At 39.0% G+C, this 23,517-nt stretch overlaps 1 protein-coding gene across 2 annotated transcripts in view; it reads right to left on the bottom strand.

The window, feature by feature from the left end:
- The window catches only part of asic1a (acid-sensing (proton-gated) ion channel 1a), a 47,655-nt gene that overhangs the window by 6,056 nt on the left and 18,082 nt on the right, over nt 1–23,517 (bottom strand). For both annotated transcript variants that reach the window (XM_053503448.1, XM_053503447.1), the window contains exons 2-8: nt 20,689–20,884; nt 3,500–3,647; nt 3,151–3,278; nt 2,639–2,789; nt 1,611–1,667; nt 1,150–1,303; nt 711–802 (exon numbers count right to left, since the gene is read on the bottom strand). In XM_053503448.1, coding sequence (XP_053359423.1) covers nt 711–802; nt 1,150–1,303; nt 1,611–1,667; nt 2,639–2,789; nt 3,151–3,278; nt 3,500–3,647; nt 20,689–20,787 — 829 coding nt within the window. In that variant the 5' untranslated portion in view covers nt 20,788–20,884. The remainder of the gene's footprint in view (nt 1–710; nt 803–1,149; nt 1,304–1,610; nt 1,668–2,638; nt 2,790–3,150; nt 3,279–3,499; nt 3,648–20,688; nt 20,885–23,517) is intronic.

The raw sequence follows: 23,517 nt of genomic DNA on the forward strand, positions 1-23,517 counted from the left end.
TTGCATGCGTGCAACCGGTTATCATCGTGTCTATGTCATATTCAGAGAATGCAGGGGTTAGTCAGTGGTTAAGGCATTGGACTAGTAATCTGAAGGTCCCAGGTTTGAACCCCACTGCCACGGGCCTTTGAGCAAGGCCCTTAACCCTCAACTGTGGAAGTGGGAACTTCATGGTCTTCGTGGCAGAGTGACGATAGCTAAGGACGAGAATTTCTAAAAAAAATTTTTAATAAAAATTCACCACTTCAACAGCTACATGAATTACATTATATAAAAGAACAACATGTTTATTATACACAACAATAATGCACACCTTTCGACCAATCAGAATGGAGCATTTAACCATGCTGTGGTACAAGAGGAACTTTAAATAGTACTGTATCCATGTACTGTATTTTACTCAAATACGCAAAAAAGTTTTAATATCCAATCATTTCAGCAGCTACGATATTCAATATTCCCATGATCGAAACTGTAATGTACAGTGATGAGAGAGAGCGATGTTGCCGTAATACGAGAGGAGAGATGAATGAGTTATTTAAAGTGAAAAATGATTATCTGTCTCTATACAGAAAACCTCAAATTGCTTTCATTTTCTCATGTCATCCTGAGAACGATCTCGGCACTCGTCACAGAGGTTATTTCCCCCCGAATGATTAAACGAGGCGAATCTGAGGTTAAAGAGATTTTCTCGGGAGTAATGAACTCACCCAGCAGGCCTGCGACTTCATAGGCTTTCCTCTGCTCGATGGTCTCGTAGTTCAGAGCTTCGAAAAAGACGTCGAGGACGAGAATGTTGTCTCTGAAAAAGAAAAAAAGAACAATCGTTGTTTAGGCATAAACAAAGGAGTTAAATCATTTGATGGAACAATAGCAAGCTTGATATTACATGTGTGAAGTTTGATAGATGGTCACTACTGACTTTCATTCCTGAATAAAGCTTTGAAATGTAATGCTGAATTAATTTTTTTCTACAAACGAGCCGAAGAAATCGGCACACGCTAAATCCATTGCATGAGGATATTGTGTATCACGGTGCTTTTCTAAAGTATCTAATAACCGATAAGGCCATAGCAGGTCTAGACAAGCTTGTGAACGCTACAGACCGCCGCTTTAAACTGCACCCTTATCATCGGCTTGGGCACTCACGCGATGTATTTCTCGGACTTGCTGAACTTCTTGGCGAGGTATTTTGCGGAAGCTTTACTGGGGATCTTGACAAAAGAGAGCTCCTTGCTGTAGCGCGTGGTGTTGCACGGCGTCTCACACATGCAGTACTCGTTATCTCTCTCCACCAGGTACGCTGAGGAGATACAGAAAAAATGTCAATTATTTGGTGTTAAATAGAGCACAGGTTTATATAGGTCTGCTCTGGTATGAATACGAATATAAGCTTTGTTTCTGATTTAAAACTAATCAATTCTAATTAAGCTGGACAGCGTTAAAGGTAATTATCAATGCATTCTATTCTGTACAGTTCTATTTAAAGAATAAGAATCTCTAATGATGTCGAGAAAAATCTGTACAAAACACACATCTAAAGTAGGTTAAAATGAAACATGATAGATTTAATGAACTAATGAACAATACGGAGTGTGCTATGTTTTTACCGAGTGCCGAGTCTGCACACACTTTATAGAGCTCAGGGCTGCAGTACGGGGCATCACCTGAAGGGGCAGTACAGAGAACATCTCTTAAAACACACTGTTTTACACCGAAGTAAAATCTTGTCATTTACGGTACTGTGCAAATATCTAACGCACGTGTAAAGACGTGCACGAAAACGTAAATGCATTAAACATTTTGAAATGGAATGTTTTATTTGCTTAGATATAATGAAATAATAAAAGAAAACCTACGATAAAAAGCCGAACATATCAGCTACTGTTACCACTTTAAAGTTATCTTGGAATCCAGCATTTTATAAAATTCTCTTTAACCACAGCAATATGCCAGTTCTGATGTTTTTAATGAAACACCAATACAAAATTGAAAAAAATATATCTATGATGAAAATTACATGCGTCTCTCATCTTTTTAAGTGTGAGAACTTGCACAATTGGTGGCTGACTAAATACTTTTTTGTCTTTCTTACAGTAAATAAGAAGGGTTTTAAGGATAGGTACACTCTGTGCCGGTTTATGAACAAACTGTTTTTACTGTGCATCTTGGAGGATGTGTAGCAGGTCTTCAGAAGACTCACTAAAGCTGACACAAATACGAGGGGCGTTCGAGTCAAACCGGGACTTGTGATGAACTTTCTGGTGATTGAAGGCGTAAAACCGATTGACATTTACGGTACGATGATGAGATGTTTTAATGTATATCTGTGAACTGGGAGTTATTGCCCCACCCCCCGTACAGTCCTGACCTCACTCCTAGTCATTTCCACGTGTTCGGGCCATTAAAGGAGTTCCCGGGAGGCCGGGGTTTCAGTCGGATAATGGCCCCGGTGTACTGAGAAGACTTTCTACCTTGATGTATCCAAGCACTAGTGAAACACTGGGATAAGTGCATTACTGTAGCCGGGGATTATATAGAGAAATAAAGGGAAAAGTCTCACTTTGAATTGAACGCCCCTTGTATTTTTCTCTTATAAAGAAGCCATAAACTAAACATAAAGACAGCAGTTGCCTACCAGGCATGTGCACCATGCGGCAGTTGCAGTTCTCCACCAGGTAGCGCGTCTCGCAGTCGATGCGACATGCACTGAGGCTGTAAGTGCTGAAGAAGTCAGAGTCCGGCGAATCCATCTTGCAGTTCCCCCATGGAGGTGGCAGGAACACCAGCTGAGAGACACAGATTCAACAAATTGTACTGATGCATAATTATATATTTTTTAAAATCCATGTTCGAACGTTTGACACAAAATGAAATTGGTCAATAATAATTTATACTTTGTTTAAAATGATGCGAAAAAATATCCCACAATATACAGTACCTTAAATGTTATTTAATCATCTCCAACAGGCACATTATAAGGTAACAACATTTTTGGTGTTGAGTTCTGACAGTGTTACTGTTATGTTACACCTTTTGTAGTGAGAATACGAAACCCTTCGGGATGTGGAAGTGTGTGCCGGACTCCTGTAGAACGCGTAAAAAAATGTTATCTCTAACGTAATGTGACATTTCCAGTACACGACATACTCGCTGCTCTTGGCAGGACACGAAGGTCTGGAATCCTGGAGCGACACCAAAACCCAGCTGATCGATGAACGGCGGCTCGGACTGGCTGTGAACCTGAACTTTGATCCCAGCTTCAAAAGACGTCTCGTCTGATCGAGGATGAGAAGTGAGAGACGGACACACACACACACACACACACACACAGAGACAGAGAGCGAGAGAGAACATGAAATCATTGAGTCATACATGGGAGACGTGTGAGTCACAGACACAGCATTCTTCTTCTTTGTATTATTTTTCACCTCTATGTGATGGTGCATGTATGTGGGTGTGTATGTGTGTGTGTGTGTGTGTGTGTGATGTCTCGCACCTGTTTCTCCCCACACAGGTAAATATTCATCCTGTTGGATGTCCAGCATGAGCTCCAGTCCGTTCCCCATCCCGCCCTTCACACTGACCAGCGGTGGCCCGCTGTCCCCCGAGTTAAATGTGTAGCACTTCCCATAGCGTGTGAAAACCTGAGAACACACACACACACACACACACACACGAGGCTTTAAGATTACAGATTAACCTCAGGCACCAACAAAATGCGCAAGGGGAAGTGTTTAAGTTTTAAAGAGTCTATATTATTGTCACCCTCAGTGAAATTCAATAGTTTAGTCAATTAAACAATTAAATGCATTTGTTCATTTAATGCCGACTCTTTCTGGTGCAGCTTATGTAAAAACTCTTAAACCTCCAACACTGACCTGATATACTGAGTAGAACTCTGGGGGTTTATGGGTTCAGTGGGTGCATGTAGATTTCTGTGTGTATGGGTATATATTGGTTTCTTTAGGATTCTATGGACTTATATGGTTTTCCTGGGGTGTTTAAAGGCTTCTGTGGATTTCTTTGCGTCACTGTGAGTGTCTGTGGGGTTTTATTGGATGCTATGAGCTTCTACAGCCATCTATTTACCTGAAGGGTTCTCAGTGAGCTTCTCTATGATATTATTGGCATCTATAGGCTTTTACGGGTTTCAATAAGCTTAGATTTAGGCATTTGGCAGACGCTTTTATCCAGAGTGACTTACATTTTTATCTCATTATAATCTGAGCGGGTTAAGGGCCTTGCTCAAGGGAACCTGGGACCTCCAGAACCATAATCCAATGCCTTAACCACTGAGCTACCCCTGGCCCCCTTAGATTTTTCATGGGCTTCTGTGGCTCTTATTGGCTATTTTGGGTTTCTGTGTGTTTTTATGATCTGTGCATCCCTGGGGTAAACTGAAATGTGTGTGTGTGGGTACTGTATATGGGTATCTATGGGTATCTCAAGGCTATTATAGAATTTTATGTGCTTATAGGGTTTTATGTGGATCTCTATGGGCTTCTGTGAGTGTCCGTGGGCGTTATTGTACTATATGAGTTTCTATGGGACCTTTCTATGGGACCTCTGTGATTGTATTGGCATCTATGGGCTTTAACTGGTTTCCATGAGCATCTCTTGGATTTCTATGGGCTGACATGAGGTTTTAGTGGCTTTTATGTGTTTTTTTTATGTGTTTCTATGAGTCTTTTATGATTTCTGCGTGTTTTTATGGTCTGTGCATCTCTGGGGTACTTGGGTTAATCCTCCCAAAAAAAAAAAACTCTTCTACCCATGGCACTTGGTTAGTAATATAGTAACCCAGTGTAAGGATCTATCAATAAGCAACTAAGCAATATAAGGACCTAAGCAATTTTGGATTTTGAACTGGATAAGAGGATCTGTCAAAACTGCATAAATGTAATAGGGGTGAACAGATGTTTGTGGGGGGTTGGGGGGGGGGGTTATTGGGGGGGGTTATTGTCATTACACACTTTACATGACATGCTGTTTTTCAATATGCTGGCTAAGAAAACATTCAAATGTGCATTAAACATACAACCACAATGAGATATCTAGCTCAGCGGGACTGCAGAAGCTTCACATGAGTCTCAGGTAAACTTTCGAATGGGTTTTTGACCAGAACGGGGATTACTTATGTCGTACCCGCTTGCTCTCCGGGTGACAAACCTCTCGGTCGGTTGGTTAAGCTTAGACCGACCAAGACCTATATAGTGATGTACATAACTTTAATTTGTTTTTAATTACATTGATGACATTTGACAGACGTTCTTATCCAGAGCGACTTACATTTTTATATCATTATAATCTGAGCAGTTGAGGGTTAATGCCCTTGCTCACGGGGCAACTTGGTGGTCATGGGGTTTGAATCTGGAATCTTCTGACCTGTAGTCCAATGCCTCAACCATTGAGCTACCACTGACTTTATTGATAGACTTAAACTTAACCTGTGCGGTTACACCAATTATTAATCAGTCATCAATTGGTTTATTTAAACCGATGATCGATTTGTATGGAATGGTTACTGACTCCTTGAGTTACTGACTCCCATCACTGGTCTAGACATTGAGCTGCTGCCACCATCTTCAGGGAAGTTGAGTCTGCTGTTTAACAGCTTAGCCAGCAGACTGCTATTGTCAAGAGAGATGACACACACACACACACACACACAGATACACGCACACATTTTTAAGCATGCAAGAGTCCTCAGTATGTCTGCAGATGGTGGCGGATTGTTTACCAGCTCAGTCATTTTGTCACGCTTACGAGTTTTTGTGAATAAAACAGATTTACAGTACATGCGAATGCTGATAAGAGAAAGAGAGCGAAAAAAAGAGAGCGAGAGAAAGAGAGAGAGAGAGAGAGAGAGAGTACCATTTAGACCTGCTGAGTTATTAGAGAGCTTTGGTTTCTATGGTAACACCATCCATAAAGAGAAACAAAGAAACACACACACACACATACACCAGCACAGCATAAGGTTGTTGTCCATTTATTTCTTTCATATACTTATAAATTATTAAAGCTTTTTGAAGTAACATCGCTTTAGGCATTAGTTGTTTTCTGCAGTGTGTGTGTGTGTGTGTGTGTGTGTGTGTGTTCTGGGGTGTAAAAGAGGTTCATGAAACAGTCTCCGTATCAGTTATTATATTAAGTTATCGAGCACTCAATATGTGTAAGTGTTAGTGTGTGAATGCTCGAGCCACTGTGTGGGTGTGACTGAATGAAACAGCACTGGTGGCCTGTGTATCTTATGTGTGTGTGTGTGTGTGTGTGTGTGTGTGTTTGACTCTCATGAAGAAAAATAATATAATAAAATCTGTAGGTTTAATTAAAAAAACTGAAAGTTCGAGAAAGAAAATTGTGTTCTATTAACTGAAGTTAAGGTTGGGTTTAGAGAACAAGATGAACGATCCATGGTAATAATTATGTTAATGGTGAGTCATTAGAGACGGAAAACAAAAAGCAATAAAAACGATGTTCGGCCCAAGAGATGCAGAAATGGAACGGCGCTCTGGAAGACTTCCCAGGCTTCCTGATGTCCAGTCCACCCCTGCTCGTAATCAACACTCACTGACGCCTCCTCGGAGAGGATAACAGGCTTTTTCTGAAAATGTCTGATGACAGTTTTTTTGTCTTGTGTCCAACACACATGCGGTATGACTGGGACGCATCTTTGGGACATTTGTTCTGTGCCGACATTTTAAACCTCCTGGCAGAGACAATCAGGTTTTGGTTTTTTTTGTGGAATTCATGATGCCAAGATGATTGCCAACGGCTCAGGAGACCCCCCACAAAACCCGTGACACTGAGCAATGTTCCCACTACATCACCCAAAAAACTGAGTGAACACAGTAAGAGCTTGCACAACTTGGCGGGAAGACAGTTCCATTACATTTACAGAATTTGGCAGACTCTCGAATTACATTTTACCTCATTATACATCTGAGCAGTTGATGGTTAAGGACCTTGCTCAAGCACCCAACAGTGGCAGTTTGGCGGTAGTACCCACTGAGCTACCCCTGGCGCTAAAAACTGGTACGTTTACGCAGTATTGTCTCCCTTGACATGAAGCTAAATGTTAAAAAAAAAGACATGGTTGAAGCAAGAACTTAATGATCTCGAAGTAACGGCGGCATTGACCAGTTACTGGGATGTGATACATCAATGGAGTTCTTCAGGCTTGTACAGTGTAAAAGACCACATTAAGTTCATATCACGTTCTTCTGGTGTTAACCATGTTTCTGGAGGGCATGCAGCAGGTTATGTTCGGAGAAGTTAGTGTAATTACTGGATCCGATTTCTCACACAATCACTTGTTATTTAAACCAACCTCCCGGAGGCAATGGGTCAGGGGTGGCTTGGTGGTTAACGATTCGATCACTGACGCCACCAGGTCACCACTGTTGGACCCTTGAGCAGGGTCCTTCACCCCCAAGTGCTCAGATGCGATCGGACATTAAGCTGGCGACACGACCCCAGAAACGGCGGATGTATATCCGTTGCCTGGTGACGTTGACGTTCCGTTCATCACCTATCCCAGACACGATGACAACACGGTAAGCGTGTGATAAGCATCTAGTAAGAATGTGGTGTGATCTGATCAGGCACTGTGATAACTCAGTCCAGTTACATTGCACATGGTGAGCGTGTGATCGTTTGCATTAGTGACAACATAATAGACATAACTTAATCAATGCACATTTTTCCAGTTTGACACTGTTCCCACTGCACTTTTCGATATTTTACACAGACATGACTTGGTTAAACAGACTCTGAAATGAAAACAAAAGCAGAACACAAAAGTTATGGATAAAACCATGATCTAGCACTAAAAGCCACATAAATAGTGGGATCAATTGGAATTGTGTGCAATGCATAAAAACAATACTGAAAAGATAGATGGTGCTTCTCCAGTTTTTGAATGAAACTATCAAATTACTGTATTGTGTGTATTGTTCTTTTTATACAATAATCTAAGTGCTTTCTCAAAAAAAGGGTGCCAACGTTGCTGTAGTTATTTATAGCATCTTAATTCCAAATCTGAATGAGAATACTTTCTTTATAGTCTGGTTAGACTGGTTTCTGCTCAGACGGTATAAGAACTTCTGTTCGGTAATGTCACTGGAGTAACTATGATGCCAATACAAAGATCACGGATAGGAGTGTCTGCATGATCTACACATCATCTTATTTAATCCGTAATGCTAATACCTAATGCCTGTTTTGGCCTTGTTTCTCCTTGGTCATTAGTAGGTCACGTGGCCATTACTATTGTACTTTCTCTATGACTATCTTTAAAGAAAAGCTTCTATATTTCTTATATCTATAGTACTTGTTCTGCATTTTAAACCAACTAGATTCGGTTTCGGTGGGAGACCATAGAAAAGAGAGAGTGAGCGAGTTCACAAGTGCTTCCTGGAGAGATAAAAGCTGAGGAAAAAGCTCAAAACCCAGGGGATATTATGGAACCTTTACTGACACATCAATTTAGAAAGGCTGTATTCAAAGCCAAGGCCAGGATTAGCCAGGATCAAGTCCAGAGTCTAGACTAGACTAAGTTTATAGGAAAGTTTTTCGTCTGAGCATTGGTCGGAACTCGCTCTTTCAATTACAGTATATCTTTATGTTTCATACAGTACAGTGGAGGACCAAGTCAAGTCAAAGAGGCTTTTATTGTCATTTCCATTATATACTGTACAGTTCAGCACACAATGAAACAAAACACTGTTCCTCCAGGACCAAGGTGCTACAAAATGCAGTTTTTAAATGATGATTTCAAGGGGAAAACTGCCTGGTCCCATGTGAAAAGGTAATTGCCCTACCCACTGACCCCGAAACCCCCCCCCCCCCCTTTCTAAATCATGAATGGACTGTGTTTTAAAGCTGAGTTCATTTTCAATTGCCTTGCCGCACCCAGGCCTGATTACTGCCACACCTGTTGAATTAAAAAATCGCTTAAAAAGAACCTGTCTGGCATGCTAAACGTTAAAAGATTGTAAAAAGCAACATGATCTAAAGAATTTTAAGAAGATATGAGAAGCAAAGTAACTGACGTACTGTATCGATATGGAAAGAGTTATAAAACCATTTCTAAAGCTTTGGGACTCCAGTGAACCATGGAACGAACAGTGGTAACCCTTGCCACGAGTGGCGGGCATACCAAGCGACGAACACAACGACAGCTCATCCAGGAGCTCATACGAGAACCCAGAAGAACATCTAAAGTATTGCAGGCCTCAGTTAAGGTCAGTGTTTATGATTCAACGAAAAGGAAGAGACTGGGGGCAAAAATAGAGTTTCTAGGCGAAAGCCACTGCTGATCAAAAAGAACACAAAGGCCTTTCTCATATTTGCCAAAAAAATATCTTGCAGGTAGGATTGGATTATTTTTTTTTCCTTATTAAATGAAATCATCCTTAAAAAACAGCCTTTTTATTTACTCTGGTTATCTTTGTGTAATGTTAAAATGAATTTGATGGTTAATTCAGTAAGGGGCAAATACTAATATATAGGCATAGTATAACACCATATATATATCACTGTCCTTCTTCTCTGCCTGGATGACCTCAGTCTGCACCAAAAACATGGCCAATTTAATCCCTAGAACCCTACCCAGAGTCTTAAATCAGTTGGGTCCAAGACCAGATCGAGCCCAAGCGAAAGCAAGGTCAAGTCATGATCAACTATTAATATCATCTGATAGATTTTTGATTAAAGCTTTACGAATGATACTTACATAAACACTAAACCACCACACAATCAGACCTCATGCTGAGGAACGGATTCCTTAATGTTGGACCTTTCCAGCAGACCCACCACTGCTGCAGTGTCTCTCTCACACACTTACACACACGCATACACACTGGCTATAACAAGCCGATTAACCAACATTTATCTTCATTAACTAATAGAAATCAATGTCTTTAATTAGAATGAACAATTTCACCAAGTTGTTTCACGTCTGGACTGTCGGCTCTACGAGTCGCACATTATCAGTATGAGCGTGTTAAGGAGTCGATCATTTATTAAATTAGCCGATGGAGCAGATGTTCTTACAGCTGTGCGAGGTTTTTTCCCACTACGCTCAGGGCACATTATAGACAGGACATTCAGTCATATTACAGAGCCAGAGCGCTGCTACACTGAATATCAGCAAGAAGGTGTTTGGGCTTTAGACACGCGGCCACACGGATATTCAGTACAACAGCACGGTTTTGTGTTAATAAGAAATTTATATCAAGGAATTAAGTAATAATTGTATTTTTATTATTTATTTATATTTGATTTAGTTTTATTATTATTTAATATTTATTTTTTAATTAGTTTAATGAATTTTTGTTTCATATTTTGTTTATTTTTCTCTGTGGCTACAAGAAGCCTTTATTCACTAACTTTTTTTTAAAATCACAGTCCTGTTTAATTCTCCAGTCTAATTGATCAGAAGGTGTTGATTAATATTAAATTAGAATTACATTAGTTTATATAGTCTTAAGTGTCAGTGCTTTATAACACTCAGATCTGGTTAAAATCCTGCAGGCCAGGAAAATAATTTTTTTGCTGTTTTAATTGAGTGCGAAACAACTTTAAGAAAGAAATGAAGAGAGACTTGTGAAAGAAGTTGTTAATAGTCTTAAAGCAAAATAAATCATTATGTGATCACGGTTTAACATTAAACTGTTAATCTGGTGAAGAAGAACCACATTCAGTAACCGGATCAGTACCAGTATCAGTACCTCAAGAAAAAGAAGATAAAGAAACATTTAGGTATTTTTGCACATTTTTGTGTTTAAATAAATGTTCCTTTAACTTTATCATTGTTCTTCATCAGGGACAAACTGATAAAAAATTTTTATTTTACTTATTTTCATTATATTTTTTATACTGTAAAGCTGCTTTGCAACAATGACGATTGTTAAAAGCGCTACATAAATAAAACTGCATTGAATTGAATTGACATATTATTACCCTAGATGGGTGTTGAACACATACCGTATATGGTAACTTCATAGACCTTGATTTGCAACATAAAAACAACAAAACTGAAACGTTTTTAAAACAACCAAAAAAATTTAAAAAAAAAAAAAGAAAGAGAATCTCTTTAAAAATTTAATGAATACCCTAAAAAAGTTTAAATGTAACTGGAAAAAGTGCATGTTGATCTGTAAATAATCCAAAATAAAAATAAACACTTTTGCTTCTAGTACTAATAATAATATCAATAATACATACAGCAAATACATATTAACAAATACAGCACTTTTAAAAACACATAAAGCTGCTTTATACTGATTACTAAGTAACAAATATAATAAATACACACTCTATCACATATACAGTATAAACACATAAGGCAAATACATTCAGCTGAAAAACAATAAAATATCATTTATTTAGTGCATCTTATAACTTACTCATTGTCTATACTGCTTTATTCTGTATACACGGGGACATGGAGTCCATCCCAGGAGACTTAGGGCACAAGGCGGGGAACACCCAGGACAATCTGTCGCAGGGCACACACACACACATACACACACTCAAACGTTTATCCACACACTTGGGCAATTTGGGAACGCCAATCAGCCTAATCTGCATGTCTTTGGACTGTGGGAGGAAACCGGAGTACCCGGAGGAAACCCCACCAAGCACGGGGAGAGAACATGCAAACTCCATGCACATAGACACAGAGGCGGGAATTGAACACGGAACCTGGAGGTGCAAGTCGACAGTGCTAACCACTACACCACCGTGCCATGTTATTATTATTATTATTGTTATTATTATTATTCATAATAATCGTAGCAGGTATTGGTGGTGGTACAGTAGTTGTCTACTAACCACTTAATCACACAGTCGATTTAAAAAAAAAAAAAAGAAACAGCTTAAAATGTTTATTATTATTACTATTATTATTATTATTATTATTATTAGTCCCTTAGACAAGTAGTAGTCTAGGGACCCTTTAAAAAATGACACACTGCACCTTTAATTACATTTAATCACACAGTTGGTGCACTCTTTCACTCTGACTTTATGTAAAGCAGATCTCCATCAGTAAGGTCACCTTCTCTGCTACTCCCCACAGAGCATGTGTGTGTGTGTGTGTGTGTGTGTGTGCAAAGCTTTCAAGGACATGATATATGACAGTACATTTAGAGATTACACCTATTGTAAAGGACACAAAGCCCACAACAAAGCCCATAACTCTTTTTTGCCCTGCCTCGCTAATGTCATAAGGCTCGTTGCTCCTCTGCAGGAGATTTGCAGACATTTTTTCCGATTGCTCTGCCTGAAGATTGTGACAGAAATACTATAGAGGTGCATCAGTCTGTGTGCACTGAGCCGCTGGGTTGTCCCTCCCCTCTGATCGATCCGAGCAGCTTGTCTGTGTCAAAATCTCTGCTTTTAAAGCACCATCATTGCCATCTCACCGTGCATCAGTGCGCATCACCTCCATCATCACACCGGTGTCTACTCGTAGGACAAAGGGAAAAGGGTGTGGCCAACGAGCTGGCGCTGAAAATCCGCCAGCTGTGATTTCAACATTACTGGTGGCTTTAAACAGATAAAACACACAATGTTGTACTTTCATAAAGAATAACTGTAATTCTTAGTAACTCGTATCTCACCAGCATGTTGATTATTTTCCTATGACAGAACATCATGTCCCAGTGTGCGTTTGAAACATTCAGTTTTTCAATTCTCACCTTTACCAGGTGCTCCATCTACAGTTCCAATAATAATAAAAAAAAAAAAAACGAAAATTGTGTCAGATCGCGATGTTTTCTCGGGTAAACTCTGCTCCTGAAGTCTACAGTGACAATGAATTCGATCCTTCAACTGTCTAAGAGCTCATCTAACAAAGCTCCCTTGATACTTAGGGCTGCCTGACTAAGAAAGCTCCGCATGGAACAGGTCCACTTGGCTGAGAAAGCAGATTAAAAAAACAGGGTGAACTGTAGAGAGAGCAGTCATTATGGCAATCCATCAGGAGACAGAATAACAGAGAGAGATGGAGGGAGAGAGGGAGAGATGGAGAGAAAGTGTGCAGGATAGAAAGAGCACTGCAATATATGGCGAAAGGGAAAAATGCTACAGTGATAAATGTCATGATGTGACATCTCAATGCTAACATTTAGAGCTGAAATACCACATCTGTCAGCTTCCCTTTTTAAAAAAAAAAAAAAAGTGAAAAGTAGATTTTCTTTTTTTCTAATATAAATATAATATATTTTATATTCCAGCCTCATATGTCAGTGCTTTCCCATATATACCCATCACATATACGGTATAAGGGTTTGACTGCAAAATGCAATAAATTTTCAGACTTTCATTCCTTTTTTTTCCTCAGGCACACAAGGCTGTCTATAAAAAAACCTGCAATTTAAAATCTGCTACTGTACATATCTATCTTTTGGAGGCTTTGATCTTGCATGGCTATGTTTTATTGCAAAACGTGTGACATCGATAAAGAGCCAATCACATCACTTTCATTGGTCATGTGACCAGGTTTGGTGCACGAACAGCTGGGCAAAACAGCAGCGCCTGTGAATCAACTAAATGTATCTGATAGACTTTAGCAGAATGCTGAGGTCAAGAAAAAATACTTTTACAGTATGTTACTGTCGCTGCAGTTTCCCCAGCAGTCATGGACTTCTATAGTATTGTGCTACTGAACTACAACAACTGAAGTGACACTGAAACTGGTAGAGGAAAAGGAGGAGGAGTCTGATGCATTAGACATTGAACATTTGTACAGTTTTTAATGTTTCTTACATTCCACAACATTCTTTGTAATTAAAAAATATTTTTGGAGCACCAAACCCATTTTTTGTTGCAATTTGCTACCAGTATGATTAAAGCAATCAATGCAAATCAAACAGTTATGTTTTGTATTAAACAAAATTGCTGGCTGATTGATTCCATTGTGACCAAACTGTGGGAGGTGGATTTATATTGTTTTGTGAAATAATAGACTATTCAGAAAATGTTATCAGTATAAGTTATACAGTATATTTAAAGTATCCTGTGTACATATACAGAGTCAGGCAAAACAATGTATACACACTTTAGGAAAAGAAAATTATATTGTATATTGAAAATTATATTGTATAAATAAATAAATACTAAATTAATTCCTGTACATTATATATTGATATATATATATAATAATAATATCATGAATATTTTAATTAATATAATATATATTATACTAATTTTCTTTTTCTGAATGTATATATATATATATATATATATACACACTATATATATATATATATATATATATATATATATATATATATATATATATAATTATTTTTATACATGCAGGTTTTGTTCAATTGTGCAGCCAGAAAAAAAAACCCAGCTTGAGTAATGTAAACACTGAAATACACATACACTTACTACACTCTGTGATTCAACTGAACTAGGAGTGAATCTTAGTCTCGACAGAAACAATTCAGTGATTCAATAATACCCTGAACCTCTGAACAAGATTCACAGACTCAATAAGTGCTAATCAGTTTTGGGACGCCGTCAGTCGCGAGTACATTTCCTTCAGGAACAGATCAACATCAGCGCTGTCTGATTAGCATGTAGCATCATTTATGAATTTGTTTGGAAACGTAGTGCTCCACTTTGTACAGGAGGCATAAACTGAATTATAGAAATGACACTGTGTTAGTGATGATACTGATTTGTTCATTTAAAACACCTAACTGTTACACGTCTACTCCAAGCTGTAGTGCCATCTCACCAGCGCTCTTATGAAAAAATGTGGGGAATCAGCACTCGCTTTCATTATCGCTTGATTACTCATGAGGCACTGATTAGAAAACTCGGTGGATTCATCTGTTTAAAGATCTGAAGTATTATCCCTGGGTAATGAAGTTCATCTGGCTTAATAGTGAAAATATGGACTTTTTTTGTTGTTTAGTTTTTCTAGTTTAAGTAATTCTCTTGTTTAAGGCTGGAACCGTCTGAAAAAAGTGGTTAAAAGCAGAAATACTGTCTGGACAAAAAAAAAAAAAAAGTTTAGCTTTAGCTTTGATTGCAGCACACACTTCATTTTATTGCCACATAACGTTGCTGAGTCTAGACCTGAGCAACTGATCAACTCCAGATCATAACACTGTCTCCAGAGGCTTGTACAGTGGACACAATGCATGATAGGAGCATCACTTTATGCGCTTTTCTTCTTACCCTGACACGCCCATCACTCTGGAATAGGCTCAATCTGGACTCATCAGGTCACATGACCTTTTTTCATCACTCCAAAATCTAATCTTTGTGGTTTTCTTATGGCCAGACACCTTGATTCAGCCCCCAAAAAATTGATCCGTCCCAAATGGCCTGTTTTATTGACCAGGCTTTGTGGAACACAATGTCATGATTAGATTGGGTATTTATTCTGCCTGTTAGATATTTTCTCCCTAAATGCATGTTTGTATATTTAAAAATGGCACCCCCATGGTGTCCAGACCAAAAGAGACATTCTAAAGTGCTTTTCATTCCAAAAAAACATTGTTTAATATACCAAAACAATGACCAAGTGACACCACTTACTCACCCTGACGTAAACTCTATCAGCTGCTTGAAAGGACAAACCAATATTGGAACAAAGAACATGATGATTTCAATAACATTACGACAAATTGTTCGTGTCAATGCAGGAGATTACTTTCTGTCCCACTGCGTCCTAAATCACATCAGGAGGTTGCTGAAGATCTCGAGGTTTACAGCAGACTGAGAAGCTCTCTAACCAGACTCTTGCTTTGCTCTGCTCCTGATGAGAATGACATTTAGAATGGCATTTTGGTTTGAGAAAAAGCTTTTAAGGCATCGTCTATAAGGACCCATGATGATATGGGTTTACCAGACGCTAAATGTTTCTCCCTATACCACTCATTCTGCTAGGAACTATTTGAACAAAAGTGTTAATCTCTTAGTCTTGTCTAAAGCTTTGTAGATGGCATGCGTGGGTGAAATAATGGCAGCTCTAATTATGGCCCCCTGCCAGGTAAGATTATTACCTGATATGTAAGGAATTATCGTGGACAGTCAAGTGGAAAAAGTGCTGTTTGATGTGACATCTTAGGCAGAGGTGGGCTGGGGATCTAGGGAGAAAGTGTAGCCTGGGGAACGATGGTGAAAAAAGTTCAAATTTAGTAAAGGTTAAAAAGCTTTTAGTCATCCAGTCGTTGTTAGTTCCAATCTGAAAACTTTGACGTACAGTGCCTTGCAAAAGTATTCATACCCCTTGAACTTTTTCACATTTTGTCACGTTACAACCACAAAAGGTAAATGGGTTATACTGGGATTTTATGTGACAGACCAACAAAAACACAGGTGGACTCTCTTTACTAATTAGGAGACTTCTGAAGGCAATTATTTCCACTGGATTTTCGTTAGGGGTATCAGAGTAAAGGGGGTGAATGCAAATGCATGCCACACTTTTGAAAAACCATTTATCATTGTCCTTCTGCATAACAATTATGTGCAACTTTTTGTTGATCTGTCACATAAAATCCCAATAAAATACAGTTACGTTTGTGGTTGTAACTTGGTTGTGTTTTCTCCTCGGTAAATGTAAAGTCAGCAAGTGAAATTAAGGGTTTGATGTTCTAGCTCGCAGTACATCTCTCTCTGATCTGTCTGTCCGGCTAAAATGCTTAGCAGTGCATCTCATAGTCTGATTCCAAGATTCAAGGTTTTTATTTGTCAGCGCCACCATATAGACACCACAGAGGAATCGAAATTCTCTTCTTTCTCTCTTCGTCTATGCAATATGGAAAATATCAGCAGTCGGTGCAATCTTTTAACAGCAGTGTACTTGTAATAAATAGATATAAATAAACAAGTGGATATATCTTATAAACGTCTGAATCTATAAAACAGTAAACAGTGACTTTTGTTAATATATAAATATGCATCCGAAGGACCAATATACATAAGGTGCAAATATATATCCAAATACTGTATATAATATACATCCATGTACTATATTTACTAATGTAAATGTTCTGAAGTTGTGAGTATAAAGGGATTTGTAAGGTGATAGCATCAGTATGACATTAGCTACAAGATCACTGTAGTGTAAAAGTGCAAACATGTATTTGTACATGTAACGTAAGACTTTATCTAGATATCTAGACAGCAACCGTGTTCAGTGTTTAAAAGAGAATCATTACTGGTGACGAGACACGGATTCATCACTACGAGCCTGAGAGTAAACGGCAGAGTACGGAAACATCCTCAGCTGGAGAATTCATCAACGCTTACAGTTGTCTGGGATTCTCAAGGGCCAGAAGTATTGGAACACCATCAGGAAAAAGGCTCAACAATCAACGGTTCTCGTTACGGTGAGACGTTTATTGAGGAGCTGAAGATTTAACTTTTAGGAGAGGATCCAAGGATGGTGTGATCTTTCATGACGATGCACATCATGAAACTCCACACTGACAGTAACACCAGCTCATGAACAAACTGAGGACCGTGAAGCTGTGAGCTCTGCTCCATGCTTCGTTATGGCTTTGAAAAGACCATAGAGGTTCACAAACACTACACACCAGCTGTTCTGCAGGCTTGTTTATAATAAGTCTGATATTAAAGGTCACCTCTGTTTGCAAACACACACACACACACACACACACATTCATTCAGCATATCAATGCGTAGATGTTTGTTTACTTCGATTTAATTGACTTCACCATACTGTATTCAGGGAACAGAACACACTGGTATGTTTTATTTTTAATTATTACATATTCACCATAAACCATACAGTATCGACACACTCAACTGTTCACACTCAACTAATCTACGTTTATTCTTCTAAATGACCTGCAAAGGTAAAACAGCCCATAGTGAGAACTGAAAAAAGAAAAGCGTTTATCAATATGGAAGAGTCAAATTCCGGACCAGATTTCTGTTCATCAAAGAATTCCTAGTTTCAAGATAAATAAATAAATAAATAAATAAAACACACACAAGCAATATACCTTCTACCTAATGAGAACATGTAGGTGTTCATGTCATCACTGAAAGCTTTGCTTTTTGCACTCACTTTTGCAGATTCTAGCCCTGGGATGTGTTTTGGAGCATGGCTTTGAAGGAAAACACAGATGGGAAGAGCTGGAAGTGCTAAATTTATCCGCCCTTGCTCGAATCGCTGACTGTATGAGAGTCTACAGAGTTTTACTTTTGCGTGTCGTAAATCAGGGGTTCACAAACTTTTCTACAGTCCAGAGTTTGTTTGTTTTTCAACACAGATTTATTTCATAGGAATGATACTTTACGTAAAACTCTAGCGATTTTGTAAAGACAGGACAGAATCTAAATATCATGATGATAATGATTTTATCCAAAGTGGTGTATAATTCATAAATGAATATGCAGCTGAGCAGGTGAGGGACACACACACACACGTGGCAGTTTGGTGGTGCAGGATTTGAACTCACAGTAACCCAATGCCTTAAACAAAGAGCTGCCTGTTGAGTGCTTCAACATCATGGTATCTGCCAAACCCAAACCCAGCAGAACCCCAAGAACCAGAGGAAATTTCCAACACCTTATTTCTGCAGCATTCCTCCAGCACTCTGTGGAATCATTATTGCTAACGAATGTCCAAATTTAGCTGAGACTATGCTCTGTCGCTCTCACTCTCAAGTTCGAGTCAAAGCAGGACTTTTGATTGTGAAGAATAACAGAACAGTCACTGTATGAGAGTCAAAACTCCCATTATTTCCCCCTCTACACTAACTAATGTTTTGTTTTAACATCTGCGTCCCTTCTGAAACCCCGGCCTCCCAGGAACTCCTTTATTATCCCAAACATGCTGAATGATTGTGTGTCTCTTTCACAAGTTAAAGACAAGTTATCCATCGATTTTCACTGATCAGGCGCTCCACCCGCGGAATCTTCACGGGAACGACTGCAGTGATCTCCGAGCCTAAAGACGTATTGTGGTCTTTTTTTAAAAGCATTTCCACCATCCAAATGTTTTTCTGTGCTATGATTTAAGTAGCGATTTCCTGCCTACGCGTAAAGGGGAAAAAATATCACAGTATCCAGAGAGAAATGCATAACACTGTAATTCAGTCCTCGTGTAAATCCTTATTTATGACTTTATGAGTCACGGTTACGCTTGGCATACATTCAGAGAGTTACAATGAAATATACAAAATAAACAGACACTGTAGTTTTTGATAGATTGTATTTAAAAGTAAAAACTTAAAAGAACTTTAAAAAAAATTTACAAACATGCCTCAACAGCGTCACAATGCAAATGTTGAGTATTTTACACCTTCATTACACCTTCATTCATCAATACGTTCATCATGAGTCTCGCTTAAACTTGACACATGTATAATAATAATAATAATAATAATAATAATAATAATAATACATTAACTACAACCACTGGTGCTTGGACCCCTAATTATTTTTATTATGTACAGTCATTTATTGGCGACAGATGTTTTTTTTTTTTCTTTTTACTTTTTATGAACTGTAAAGCAGTTTTTATTTAAAATAATTGAGATTATTTATAGTCATAATAATTTTATAAAGTTGAACCCCACGTTTAGGACCACAGACATAAATGCAGCCGGACTTGTGCTAATGGCTTGAGGCGATGCTTCCAGCACAGTTTCTTATACATTTTTCTCAAAATTCTAAAAAGTATTATTGTTTAAAAAAAATGATTGATTGTCATAATTCATAGACTTGCTTCTGTGAGGATTTAAATCAAAGAACTTTTGGAGAAATCAATGCAAACTCTAGTGTGTTTCTCAGAACCATATTTCCCATTGTATCAGTATCAGGAAAGAACAAGAGCCTGAGGAAGCTCTGAAATCTCCCAGCACACCTCTCTCACTGGATTTAATATTTAACGCTGACCTATTTTTAAAAGCTGTAGGGTAGGGTATTTTAGTTCTGCTCAGGGAGCTTAAAGTAGCCCGAGGAAAAAAGAAAAAAAAAAAAAACTACAGGAGGCTGAGATTGACTGTACCATTCTCTTAAAGCGCTCATATGTAAGGAAAAAAAGAAAAAAAGAAAGAAAAATGGCAGGGATAATTAGGAGAGTCATATAGTACAGAGCAGACCTTCAGCCTTAAGGAACACATCTGCGAACCTTATTGGAAATTAAATAAACAGGAAAGGAAGAAAAAGCAGCCTGTTGTGATGTAGGAAGCTCAAGGAAGTAGGACACAGCGACACACACCAGCACACTGCCGTGCAAAGAATAGCTTGTTTGAGACCATGGGTGTGCATAATGGGGCATTCATTCATATTAACCCAAGGAGAAGACAATCACCATAGCAACCTCAAAGAGGTGTATAATTGTGCCGGAATGCACCGTCACCTCCAACTTGGCAGCAAAACATTTTCCCTCCTCCTCCATGACGACATGATACATCAAATATTATTACTCTACAGTGCTATTACTCAGTCAGCAGGTGGTCCCGTCCAAGCCTTGCTTCAAGCATCACTGAGGATTAATCCTGGCAAATACTCAAGCGAAGCCTGAGTGTGAGCCTCACCGCCTGCCAGCCTTGAAATTCTGTTCTGTTGTGTCCTGTTACCCTGTTATTCAGCACCACTCATGCCGCTGTAAACAGCTCAGGGGTGAAATACAATAAAGCCACAGCTAGCCCCAGCGAACGGAGACGCACTCACCACTTTGAAGTCTTCGGGCCGACACGGCTTCCCCCTGAAGTGGCACGAGAGAAGCATGTCTCTGATGTCATGCCCCGTTCGGTTATAGAACTCCAGCATGTTAAAGGGACGAGGCTTAAAGTTCTGGAAGTCAGCTTTGACCTTTAGAGCCTCCAGGACGCTCTCCTCCACCAGGTGAACATCGCGAATCTCGTATCTGAAACAGAGAGAGAGAGAAAAATGATGAAGTTATGTTACTGTATTTTTGTTATTGAGGAATTAGCCTCATGTTGGGCCAAATAGAAGCTCCAGGTTTGACCAGAATCCCAGGATTGGATACGCAAAGCCCCAGGTTGACTTAGTCTGGGTATGAAGTCTCAGTGTGGGCATGAAGAAGTGTCAAGTTAGTCTGAACGCCTCAACTTAGGTGGGAATCCCCTAGTTGAGGAAAATGCCTTATCGTGGGTAGAAATGAGTCTCAGGTTAGTCCAGGTGGGATTAGCAGAAATAAGCCTAAGCTTTAGAAGGGATCACCTTCAAATTCGGCAGGAAGTCCCTTAGTTGGGCAAGAAGCTTCATGGTTGGTATGAAGAAGCCTCAAGCTGGGGCAAAAGCTGCAAGCTGACTAAGAAGCCTCATTGTGGGCAACAATGAGCCTGAGGTCAGTCAGAAGCCCCTGGTTGAGCAAGAAACCAAGGAATGTCCCAGAGGTTAGTCAGGTTGAGCATTTCTGGGGGCTAGGGGTAGCTCAGTGGTTAAGGCATTGGACTACGGTTCGGAAGATCCCAGGTTCAAACCCCACAACCACCAAGTTGCCACTGTTGGGCCCTTGAGCAAGGCCCTTAACCCTCACCTGCTCAGATGTATAATGAGATAAAAATGTAAGTCACTCTGGATAAGAGTGAATTAGGAACCTGGTTTGAGAACCTGAAAGTCTGAAAGAAACTAGGAATTAGCTTAAGTGTGGTAAGGGACAGCTTCGAACTTGGTAGGAAACCCTTTATTTGAGCAGAAAGCATTAGGTTAGATAGATAAGAAGGTCTCATCCTGGGGAGAAAGCTACAGGTTGGGCAAGAAGCCCCAATCTGGACAGGGATGAGCCTGAGGTTTGTCCAAAGCGCCTGGTTGGACCAGAAGTCTCAGAGTGGGTAGGAATTAGCAATGAGGCTAAAACTGGGAAGGAATGGAACTCATAACTGTCCTTTACATTGTATGAAGGAGTCCTAGTTTGGGTAAGAAGCATCAGAGTGGGCAGGGATTTGCCGTACCAGGTAGTGCCAAGAGGGGCACCTAAGGGTCGGTGGGAATGAGCAGCAATGATTGAGCAGAAAGCCTCTGGTTGTGTAGAAATAACCTTTTTTTTTAAGTAGTGTAAATCAGATTTAGAGTTGTCCTAAAGGTATTAACATTTTTATCTAATACAAAATACAGAAAAGTGTCTGAATTAGTGAATGAATGCATGAATCAAAAGAAGAAACGAGATTTTCACTCAGATACATAAAATTCAAATCCTGGGAGAAATTAGCAGTAATTATGGTGATTGATGCCTCTGACAACATGACCATATAACAGCAATTAAAACACCACGTTCACCCAGTCCTTTTTTTTCTGAAGGGTTAATAGAGACGAATAAAAAATTCATAAACCATTAGAGGAAATATAGAGAATAGAAGAGTGTGTGTACGTGTATCTGTGAACCAGACTACAGCTAGAGGCATGAATAAAGTCAAATCTGAACTCCAGTCACACCGTAGCTCCAGCGTACCGCAACACTGCAGTAGGGAAAACCAAGCGCTCCATATCTAACTGCCAAATGGCAGCTGATGTTAAATCCAGAGCCAAAAATAACATCTAATCCCAAGATTCTGTAGGGAAAAAAGTTTCACTTTAGCAACCGTGAGGCCCTGTCGAGCCATCCTGTGGGCTTTATCTAGAAAAAAACTGGAGAACTTGCTTTCTGATGACCGTTTGCTTCTCTGTTCAACAGAACAGCAGCGAAACCCGACTGGCTCGACTCACATTGCATATATCACTCTGTTAGAGATGCACTTACACACACACACCCACACACCCACACACACACACACACATACACATACACACGCCATGCTGTAGCTGCACGCCGATGCTGGAAGCTTCTCATATAGTCGGTGTTGGACATGACCGCAATCAGGCTGCAGTGTTAATCTCACACCTTCCTCACGGGGAGGCACACACACACTTAATCATGCTTGTCAGGTTTTTTTCTTTTTTTATGCAGCACAGGCTCAAATAGTCTGCGTGTTCATGAAAGTCCTTGTAATCAGTGGTATTTTAAAATTATTTTTTTAAAAAAGCTTTGTAAAAAAAAAGTACATAAATTGAATGAAATTAAATATACTTCTGTTTTAGAAAAATAAAATAGATCAAAGCTTTGCGAGACTAGAATTGTATAGTTTCATGAGAGTAAAGTGAAATAGAATAAAATAATGTTTGATGTGAATAAATGCAACAAGATTAAATAGAAATGAAAGAAAATAAAGTAAAATATAGTGTTTTATTGGGAAGAATGGAATAGAACACAATGTTTTAGGAACGGAAAAGAATAATTGTGTGTAAGGAAGAGAATAGAATAGAATAGAATAGAATAGAGCTTTGTTGGGAAAAAAGCAGATATAATTATGCTTTAGAATTAATTATTAACTATTTAACTATGATGAGGATTCGTGAGAATATAAAACAATTTAATTGTATAAAAGTAAAGTCTGTAAAGAATAGAATTATATAAAATTATTTAAACAGAATAGACAAGACAGGACAAAATTAGAATTAAAAAGTATAATTCTTTTTAAAATAATGTAATTTTATGAG

Source organism: Clarias gariepinus, chromosome 9 (assembly GCF_024256425.1).
Source record: "Clarias gariepinus isolate MV-2021 ecotype Netherlands chromosome 9, CGAR_prim_01v2, whole genome shotgun sequence".
Classification (NCBI taxonomy): Eukaryota; Metazoa; Chordata; class Actinopteri; order Siluriformes; family Clariidae; genus Clarias; species Clarias gariepinus.